Raw genomic sequence first — 10,296 nt, forward strand, 5'->3', positions numbered from 1 at the left:
TTCCAAAGGCCACCCAGGACGCTGAGAGCAAATGCTCACAGAGAACTTCTAATCAGAGCCTTATAAACTAGAGAAGTTAGGCCTTTAGTGATGGAAAAGATAGGGGCAAAGGGTAAGATAGCTGAGGTGAAAAAAAAAATCATGAAAGCCATGATTGGATCAGTGGACACGAACTCATTCCACAGTAGAGCCTGGAAAGGAAAGAGGGAGGGAAAATAAAAGGCTACTTTTCATGATCAATAATAAAATTGTAGAAGCCATTCTGCCATATGGTCAATGAGGCTCAAACTCTGAATGCCCCTAGAAAGCAGGTGTTGGCTGTTTCAGAAAGGAATGGTTCATTTTATTTGAGGTCCCTATGTCATTTGACAATCATCTGTTGGTATCACTCCAGAGAAATGTATGGTCCTGGTTCAACTAAATTTCATTCCTAGACACTGAAAAGTGGCACCTGGCCAAGAACATGCAAACAGCAGGAAGGTGGGGAGGGGTGGCTGATGATGTCTGTGACTCCCTAGGCTTGTGAAATGACCATGGGTGGCGCGCTGGCCCTCCCCGAACCTGTCATACACAACTCTCCATGGGGAACAGATTCCATGTCACTGTGCTTTTCAGAGGGTACGGGGATCACACTGAGAAGCACTTGGTCTCCCTCAGATGTGAATGTTCCATGGGGTTAGTCATTCCTACTGAGTGCTTGTGCAAAAGTATGCAGTTAATCACAGAAGCAGCTAATGGAGATCGATAACACTTAGCTTGAAATGAGAAGGCTGCATGGAGTACAGGCCTCATCTGACCTGACAGCTGTTGTGCTGGGTGTAGTTAGTTCAGGACATGAGGCTTCTCTTTGAGTAAAGCTTTTATTAGCAGTGCTGGGAAGCTGATCAAGTAAAAGCATGTGATGCTGCTTGAACCATGAAGTTGTTCTTCATTAAATGTGTGGCTTTGGGTCAGAGTAGCGCCTGATCTACTGACCTGCTCCCAAACACTCTAGCGTAAGATGAGGGGTAGGGAATTGGAAGGAGAGCTAAATTTGCCATAAACCTGCTAGATTTTATGGGAACTTTAAGTAAGGAGACTTTAAAGCAATCATTAAACTCTCTAATGTCAGGATTGAGATTACCATCTCCACCTTCAGCAAAAGTCAGCCCTTCAACTCCTGGGCAAGGGGTACTCCAGAGAAGACAAAGTACTCACCACAAGTCAGGGAGAGGGGATGACGGTTGAAGATCTGAGCCTCAGCTTGGTCAAGATAGCAATTCCTAACTATCAAGGAGAAACTGGCTAAATTCTTACTGTGTAGCAAGTGTTCTGAGCTCGAGTAGAAGGATTATTAGAACTACCCGGCATCTGTTAAAAAACAGCAAGACTATTCATGAGATTATAGAAGCTCTAGCTATTGAGAATGAAAGATTATTTGCTTGGAGGAAAAGTCTCCTACTTCTTGGAGCAGAAAGAGCTAGTTCTGGCCTCGACCTTCTGGTCAACATCCCAGTGCCAGGGATCTGGTAGAGTTGGACTCCCAAAGATGGTGTTGAGGGGATGACCCTTTCATCTGTCCATGACTGGGCTGTGACTCCATGCCAGCAATGAAACAGACTCTTGGCCCAAAAGCAGGAGATCTCCATTTCATCAGTCAACTCTTTCATTAGCTGCCAGCTACTATCTCTATTCAGGGAATCCCACAAAAGGAGTCTCACCAACTGCTAAAGACACAAAGCCAGTGGCCAGATGTGTTTGAAGAGGCAGCTTTCCTGGACCTTTCTCATGGACTCAAGCTGCCCCTCCACCTTCCGCCGTCGCCACTGCTCCCATTCTGCACTCTGCTCGCCAACAACCCTCCTCAGTAGCTGCACAGGAGACTCCAAACTCCTGTCTGCTGTCCCCACGAGTGCTCTTCTCACACAAACCAGTGCTCCCTCCCTTCCTAGCTCCTTTCTCATTAGCGTAGCACTTGCTTTATCTCTGCTAGCAGGTTTTAAGGGTCTTATGAACAGGACCCCTAACTTGCACTTTTTTCTCCTGCAGAGCTCAGCACCATGCCCTGCACATAGTAGGAGCTTAAAAATAGCTTGTTGAATGGAAGATCTGAACAAAAGCACTCCCTAGCAGGGGCTGGTCCCTTAGTAAGTTGTGTCTGTCTCTTCCAGACAACTCCTTGGCCTACGAAACGACCACCAATAATTAGTGAGTTGATGGCTTGCATTTGTGTAGTGTTCCCCAGTGCCCAGCAAACCCTCTCACTTGGTCCTTACAACAACCCTTCTCATCTATATGTTAACCAAACACAGGGGTGAAAACTCCCGCCTCCGCAGCAAGTTGACCAGGTGGGATGGCTCTGTGTCCTCCTGGATGACCAAATGGCCAGGGCCCATGTGGGTGTTCAGGAACCCAGGCCCAGCAGCTGCACACAGTGGTGGGAACTGTGAGACCAGGACTGTGTGCAATGAAACAAATAAAGCTTCCTCAGCTTGAGGGCTTTTCTGGTTCCCCATAGGGAGACTGTTAAAAGCTCAGCTTCAAACTTTAGAGGACCTTTCAGCCCACATCTGGAGGCCATTTCACATCCAGCTCACATCTCCAGGAAAAGCAGCCTGCATTTCATCCTGCTCCACGTCCTCCCTTGACTGGTCTGGCCCGCATTCCCTGCCCCTCAGGGTCAGAATGAGAAGCAGGCACATTGACTTGAGTGAACTCATTTGCTCTCCTATCGCCTCTGCACCTGCTCCCTCCTGGGCTATGAATCCAGTCGTTTCCACAGCAAACAGTCATAAACAGCCGGAAGGGGACCAGGACTTCAGGTGCAGGAGGAGGAATGGGGAGTAGCTGCAAACACTTTGGCAAGGCCCACTTTCATACAGATGTTTTTCGCCATAAACCAGGGGGAACTGCAAAGCAAGGAGTGGGCCAGGTTACTAATGACAAAGCCTGCAAAGTGCATTAGGCCGAGGCTCAGACAGTGACTCAGAACTTCCTCAGAGTGCTGGGCTCCACCTCACACAAAATGGGGTGGAAGAGGGGCTGGAGGCTTCAGGGACATTGAGTGTGCAGATCAGGAAGTTCGTGCTGAGAAGACCCTACTTGTGCAAAGACATGGACACCCCAAATTCCCAAGTCCATGCTCTGTTGTGGCATCAGTCCCCTTTCCTAAATTCTAATTAGCAGCATTCCTGAAATGTCTCTAGTTCACCTACCGTGTGCAGGCTTTGTGACTAAGACACAGTGTCTGCACTCGTTTCCAACCGTGTGGGTGATGGGTACATGCACAGCCAAAGATAAACAGGTCAGGTTGTGTCTTGCACTGGGGCAGGGGTACAACATGCAGGGGAAGCAAAGTGGAGCGGAATGGAGTCATTGGTCTCAGGGCTATGGGAAAGGTCCTTGGAGGAGGTGGCAGTGAGGTGACCCTTCATAGGTGGGTAGGATTTGGATAGGCCTGGAAGGGATAGCACAGTGCAGTACAGGGAACAGCATCTGCAAGGAAGGGGATGGAATGTGCCAGGCAAGCCATGTCCTGGGAATGGCAAAGAGCCTAGTGTCCTGGAGTGTGGCATGGTTTTGGCCATAAACAGGGAGGATGGTGCTGGAAGTGTATGTAAACCCAGACCAGAGAGGGCCCCAAATGGCAGGAATAAGGAAATTATTGAGAGTATTTTACATGTGAATTAGTCACCAACTTTTATAAAAAAAAGAGATTTCATAGACAAAGTTGGGTTCTTGCATCCTGTGATACTCTAAAAAGTCTGGCAATTTGGGGTCTCCATTCTCTTGCAGCTATACTTAGCTGTAGCTGGGCAGTGGCTGCTCCTAAGCAGGACAAGCATCCTCCAATCTGCCCCAGTCCTCACCACTCCCTGTGGTGGCCCTTTTATCAACTCGCCCTGGCCTGCATCCCTTTGGTCATCTGCCTGCCCTCCATGGAGTTTGTGGTCTCTGCTGTAGACCCTGAGGAGATGCCAGCAATGCCAATGGATGGTGGGAAATTCCCGCCTCATTGTGTTTAGGAAAATATTTTGAGCACACTGAGAAGTCTGTAACTTGGAGTCAGTAAGGCCAGTGAGGTGTTCTTGAGAGGGTCCTTGTAGAACATGAGATGCCCAGAAGGCGGAAGCAGGGAAAGCAAGGAAAGGGCAAATTGGGAAGAAATTCGTAAGTGTGACTGGCTTTGATCATGGATTAGGTGAGGAGAGTGAAGAAGAGGGAGAAGAAGCTGAAGTGAACTCCAGGATTTCAAGATTAGGATTCAGAACAGAAGGTAGAGTCATTCGAGGAGGTAGATGTGCGAGGCAGTGCTGGGCTCTGGAACGGGCTCTGGAAGGGGATGGTGGGTACTGCTCTGACGTATGCAGTTTGAGGTTCTGGCAGACTGGAGACTCAGATTTGTGATTCTCTGCAGAGGTGACACTCATGGGGACAGGTGTGGTCAGAAGGGCCCTGTTAAGGGAGGAGGTGGAGTGGAGCCATGGTTCCTTACTGCTCCACTGGCAAGCTCAGCTCCACCCTGAGAAATTCATCACAGCTTGTGTTGTGAGGATCCCTCTCTGGAGCTGCTTCCTCCCCAAATCTGTATGTTGAAATCCTAGCATGGTATTCACTAATGTGATGGCATGCAGAGGTGGGAGGTGATTAGGTCACAAGGGTGGGGTGGAGCCTTCATGAATAGAATTAGTCCCCTCATAAAGGAGACACTAGCGAGACCTCTTACCCCTTCAGCCATGTAAGGACACAGTGAGGAGATGGACACCTCTGAGCCAGGAAGTGGGTCCTCAGCCAACACTGAATCTCCCTGGATCTTGGATTTCCCAGACTCCAAAACCGTAAGAAGTAAATGTGTGTCATTTAAGCCAACCAGTCTGTGGCGTTTTTGTTGTAGCAGCCCAAACAGGCTACGACAATCTCCCTAAGCGCATTGCTTACCTGAAAAGATGTGTCCTTCAGGGGCACGGTGATGGCCACCACTGCTTCTCAGGCACAGAGGGGCAGAGGGTGTGGGCCAGGCTGGGCCTGAGTCACATGGAATAATTTTGTCTCTTGTTCCTCTGAAGCATTCCTGGAGGATGGGGTGGGGTGGGGCTGAGTCATTTGAGCCCCTCCAGCAGCTGGTGGAGGGCAGTGAGTCACAGCTCTGGTTCTCAATCAGAAGCAGAGTAGAGGCCTGAAGAGAATGCATTGATGGCCAGGTCTGCGATGCCCAGCTTGCTGGTAACTGTCTCTTAAACAATGACAGTTGTGGCTGCCACTGTGGAAAGCTTCACTGTTGAGACTTTCCCATGTGTTTCCTCACTGGATCTCAGTTTCTCATTATACCTTCCTTTGTGTGGATATTTGATGGTCGCATCCACACTGGGCTCTGTGGGAGCAGGGACTGGCCCTAGTTTTGCTCATCATCAGATCTTTGGCATCCAATCCATTTAAAATGGAAGACTGAATGAACACATTAATGAACGGCTCCATTTGGTGTGAAATTTTAATATAAAGTATGTGTATGTATAACCTATTTATAAACATTTACATGCTATTTCATAGATGGAAAAATAAGAATACAGCAGACATGAAAATTGAGCTTGCCACCTAGAAACAGAGGCTGGGGATTCCTGGGTGATAGGAAAATATATTTTCACTTCATGTGTTCCTCTCTCCCCTCCATCATCTTACTTTTACAATCAGCAAAAAAGGTTTACAAAGTAGACTATACTAATCGCATTGTTCCACAACTCTCTCTTCCACTGAACCCAATATGGTGGGTATCTTTGGTGTCTGTCAGGCTGGCCTTGATTTTGCATCCTTATGGGCTGCTGATCCACGTTCCAGCTCTCTTGGAGCCCACTCTCTGTTGGGTGGACTCCACACTTGGGTTTGGGGATGCTGGTTTGCCCCTCACCTCTTGGGTGCTGTATCAGTTTCTTGAGGAAACGTGGCCTGCATTACAGCTGGCTGGGATCTGGCTCTTAGAAGCGGACGAGGTGGGGAAGTGGCAGAAGTGAGTGCTGTCCTGAGGACCCCAGACAGATGAAAGATGCAGTCCAGGCTGAGTAAGGGGAGAGGTCAGAGTCCAGTAGAGCCAGAAAGCTGTGGGGTGGTGTGCACTGTGTGCTGGATGATCCTGGTGGGCAGGCTGGGGCTTCCATAAAGAGGGAGGACTCTGTCTAGCTAGGCCTCTTGGTCCCTGATGCCAATGATGGTTTTTTCCAGAGGCTCAACAAACCCAGAGCCAGCCTTTTCTGCCGATTTCTCCTCCTGCAGACCCTAGACAGGATCCGGATCTCCCAGCTTTTGTCCAAGGAAGCTGCAGGCAGAAGACAGTGGACGTGCTTGAGAAACTTTGACTTGGGAGTCACAAGACTGTATCCAGTCTTGGCTCTACTAGTTACTCATGCAACCCCTCTGAGCCCTGTTAAATTGAACTAAATTTGGCCTGAGGCTGCCTTCCTACTTTGAGTTCCTACATAGCAAACTGCAACTTAACTTTGTATGTAAACAAACTGCAACTTAATGAAGAGTATATTCCTGTAAAAATATCTGAGTTTCAGCCAATTAGAGCAGCTGAGCTTTAGCCAATCACAGGCTACCAACTGATCAGATCATGTCCTTATTAAGGCAAATGCCCAGCTGTAATCAATCAAGTGTTTTCTGTGTGTCACTTCCTTTTTTCTATCTGTAAATACTGCCTGCTCACGTTGCTAAGTATAGCTCTCTGAACCTCTCCTGGTTCTGAGGACTGCCCAATTCGTGAATCATTATTTGTTCAAATACTCTGCTCAATTTATCTAATTTTTTTCTCTTACCAGCCCAAATTGACTTCCATTATATCAGGTTTTAGGATATATTCACTTAATAGCATGCAAAGTGGTTTCACATGATTATTTTAATTTTCCTTTCTATGTTTATTCCCCCTGTTTCTTTGTTATTTGTGTCTTCTTTTTCATTTCTCAATTTACTCTTTTCAAAGGATCACATTTTGGATTTATGTATTGGTCCTATGTTTCTCTGTTATTATTTACTTTGCTTTTATATTTTCCTTCCTGCTGTTTTTCCTTTTCTTTCTGAATTGAATCTTATTCGCCTGTTTTATATATTTTTTACTGATATATCTGTCAAGGATTATTAATTTTCCTCTGAGCACTGCTTTATTTATATGCTCATTGGATTTAACTTGTGTACTTTTTCTTTAATACACATAGTTAATTCTATTTGTTTCTATTTTCCCCTTTAACCTAAGAGTAATGAGTTTATTAATTTAGAAAGGAGTTTATTAATTTTCAGATGAAAGGAATGTTTTCAGGATATTGTTATTCATTTTTAATTTTATTACATTTATTGTGACTAGAGAACATTACCTATATTATTTATTGAGGTTCCCTTTGTGGCTTAATGTAAGGCTTTCATGAGTGCTTATCTTCACTTGGCATTGAAAAGGTGTGTTCTCTAGTGTTAGGGTACAGTACTTGCCCTATGATCTTACTAAGGTTGACTATAACTTGACCTGTTTCTTTTTGTTTGTTTTCTTGATCTGCCCTAGACCAAGACATAAATTTAAATCTCTTGTTATGGGTGTTTATCAATTTCTCCTGATTTTTTCCATCATTCTTACTGTATAAAATTTGCTACTATGTTGACTGCATGTTCATAATTCTTACATCTGAGTTGTGAATTATAACCCCTGGCATTATAAAGTGTCTTTGTCTTGTATAGTGATTTCTGAATCCTCCCTTTCCTTACATTAACTTCGTGATTCTTGATTTTTTTCTTCCTGGCATTTACCGAGTGTAACGCTGTCCGTTCTTCCATTTTCAGCCTTCCTGAATCATTTGGTTTTAGGTGTGCCTTTTGTACGGTGCACAGAGTTGGGTTTTGCTCTATGAGTCTATCCGAAATCTTTTTTTTTTTTTGGTTTCCAGAGCAATTTATTCAGGAAAATCTATTCAATATGCCATCAACAGTTCTCCTGTGTGTATTGTGCTGATAAATAGACACTGAGAGGATTTAACAAGTTCATCATTTAATAAGTCTGAATTCATTTTCACCACATGGTATTGTACACGGTCATCTGCTGAAACAGATTTCTTTTTTAACAGATCTTAGTTTAAAAAAAGTCATAGATACTGTGAGTTCTGTATAAACTGGTGGACAGTAAGTTAGTTCCTTTGTTTTAACTTATAAGCCTCAACTTCACCGCAGAATAAAGAATGTAGGCCAAAGAAAGCATAATCGGTCACTCGTATAGAACAGTATTGTTTCTATAATTTGAAGCTTTCTGAATGGACGGGTTCAGGCCTGATGCAACTGTAAAAAGATTACTTAATGAATAGACTATATGGAAATTGTACAAAATGTTATTACCTTTAATCATTAGTAGCTTAAACAGCACTATATCACTAATTGCTATTCAAAATCAAAAACCTGTTTTTGAATCCCCGAGAAGGCAGCATGTGTACACAATCATACCACCTTGTACTTAGGGGTGTGCCAAAACGTAATTCAACAGAAACTTTGGCTTTAGGAAAGAGTCACAAATATTTAAAAGAATGGCTTTAATCGTCATTTTAAGTATACGGTAGGGGAAAAGTGTGCTTTAATTAAATATACATCATACCAGTGATGCTGGCAAGGTTGAAAGTTACTCCTAATGTTGATAGCTATAAAAACTAGTTTGTACATAACAAGACAATGAGAGGAAAAAGCAATCCCTTTGAAACAAAATTATCAAATAAAAAATGTTCACAGTGGTTTGTATCAACAGTATGCATTTTATGACAAGAACATGTACAGATTTGGAGCACCCTAGGGCTCTCTTTATGTCCTAAAGAAAATGAGCATTTACATGATTATGGGTTGTACTGAATTTAAAAAGATCAACTGTACACTTACTCCTTAGACAGGATAAACTGTCCTGGGGTGTACAGCTTTAACACCATCATTAAAATTGTTTGCAAAAGGAAGAGAGAATTAAAAAACAAAACACTTTTCTTTTTGGAGTGAAGAGTCTCTCATTTGCTGTTATAACCAGCAAATGCCATTCACTAAATCAAAAACGGAAGGAAGGGCCCCCACAAACACAGATCTATCTGAGCAAGCTGACCAGTACACATTACAGTCTTAAAAATGAAGGTTATATACTCTATGTTACAAGTCCCAACTAGGCAGTGTCAAAATGACATCTATTTCTTTGCTTGCTTTGTGATCATACCCCTTGGAGGCGTTACAGGTCTTGTGGCATTTGGCTTCTTTTTCTCTGCAGGCTTTAAAATCTGAAAAGAACACATTAATGTTTCATCCACACTCATCATGGCACCTGCATTGTCAAACTCTCCACAATAATTGGGCGCAGAAAACAGAGTGACCAACTGCCTCTTTGCAAAAAATTCATATCCATCTTCAACCACCTGATGGGCTCTACATATAAGATCCAAATCATGCTTATGGAGAAATTTTGCAACCACTTCTGCACCAAATGTGAAGGACACTCCTCTGTCATTTTCACCCCAGCCTAAGACATCTTTATCGGGGTCAGACCACAAAAGATCACAAAGAAGACCTTGATCTGGTACATCAGTTGGTCGCATAATTCGCCGAATCTGCTCCATAGATTGAAGATCTGGTGATAAACCTCCATGACAGCAGAATATCTTCTCATCCACGATGGCTGCTATCGGTAAACAGTTAAAACAGTCTGTGAAAGTTTTCCATAGTTTAATGTTGTATCTTCTTTTACATTCATCATAAAATCCATAAATTCTGTTGATGCTGGCACATTCATGGTTCCCTCTGAGAAGAAAAAAATTCTCAGGATATTTGATTTTGTAGGCCAGTAAGAGGCAGATCGTCTCCAATGACTGCTTTCCCCTGTCCACATAGTCCCCAAGAAACAGGTAGTTGCTTTCTGGCGGGAAACCACCGTACTCAAAAAGTCGCAGCAAATCATAGTATTGCCCATGGATGTCACCACATATTTTGAGTGGTGCTTCAAGTTCTAGTAGGATAGGCTGACTGAGAAAGATTTCACGAGATTTTAAACACAGTCCTCTGATTTCATTCTCCTGAAGCTGGACGTTCTTACCAGGCTTGGACCCTCTCACTTCCAGCAGCCGTTGGATGATGCTGTCGATGTTGAGTTTGTCTAAATCCGCCATCGCCTTCCCACCGCCGACCCTCCCGCAGCGGCGCCGCCGCCGGCTCGCGCCCGGGACTCACACCTCCTTTCCCACGCCACGAGCAGAGGCGGTGGTGGCGGCGGTGGCAGCAGCCGCGGCGGGTCCCCCCCCTGCCGCCCCGCTCCTTGCTTCCTCCTTCTCTCCC

General features: G+C 44.7%; 1 protein-coding gene across 1 annotated transcript; it reads right to left on the reverse strand.

The window, feature by feature from the left end:
* Window positions 1–7,876: 7,876 nt before the first annotated feature.
* LOC112604670 (serine/threonine-protein phosphatase PP1-gamma catalytic subunit) lies at window positions 7,877–10,290 on the reverse strand. The gene is made up of 2 exons (XM_025353935.1): window positions 9,188–10,290; window positions 7,877–8,283 (listed from the first exon to the last, which is right to left on the reverse strand). The coding sequence occupies exons 1-2, from the start codon at window positions 10,128–10,130 to the stop codon at window positions 8,213–8,215; spliced, it is 1,014 nt and encodes a 337-aa protein (XP_025209720.1). The 5' UTR covers window positions 10,131–10,290; the 3' UTR covers window positions 7,877–8,212.
* Window positions 10,291–10,296: the final 6 nt, after the last annotated feature.

This window comes from Theropithecus gelada, chromosome 13 (assembly GCF_003255815.1).
Source record: "Theropithecus gelada isolate Dixy chromosome 13, Tgel_1.0, whole genome shotgun sequence".
Lineage (NCBI taxonomy): Eukaryota > Metazoa > Chordata > Mammalia > Primates > Cercopithecidae > Theropithecus > Theropithecus gelada.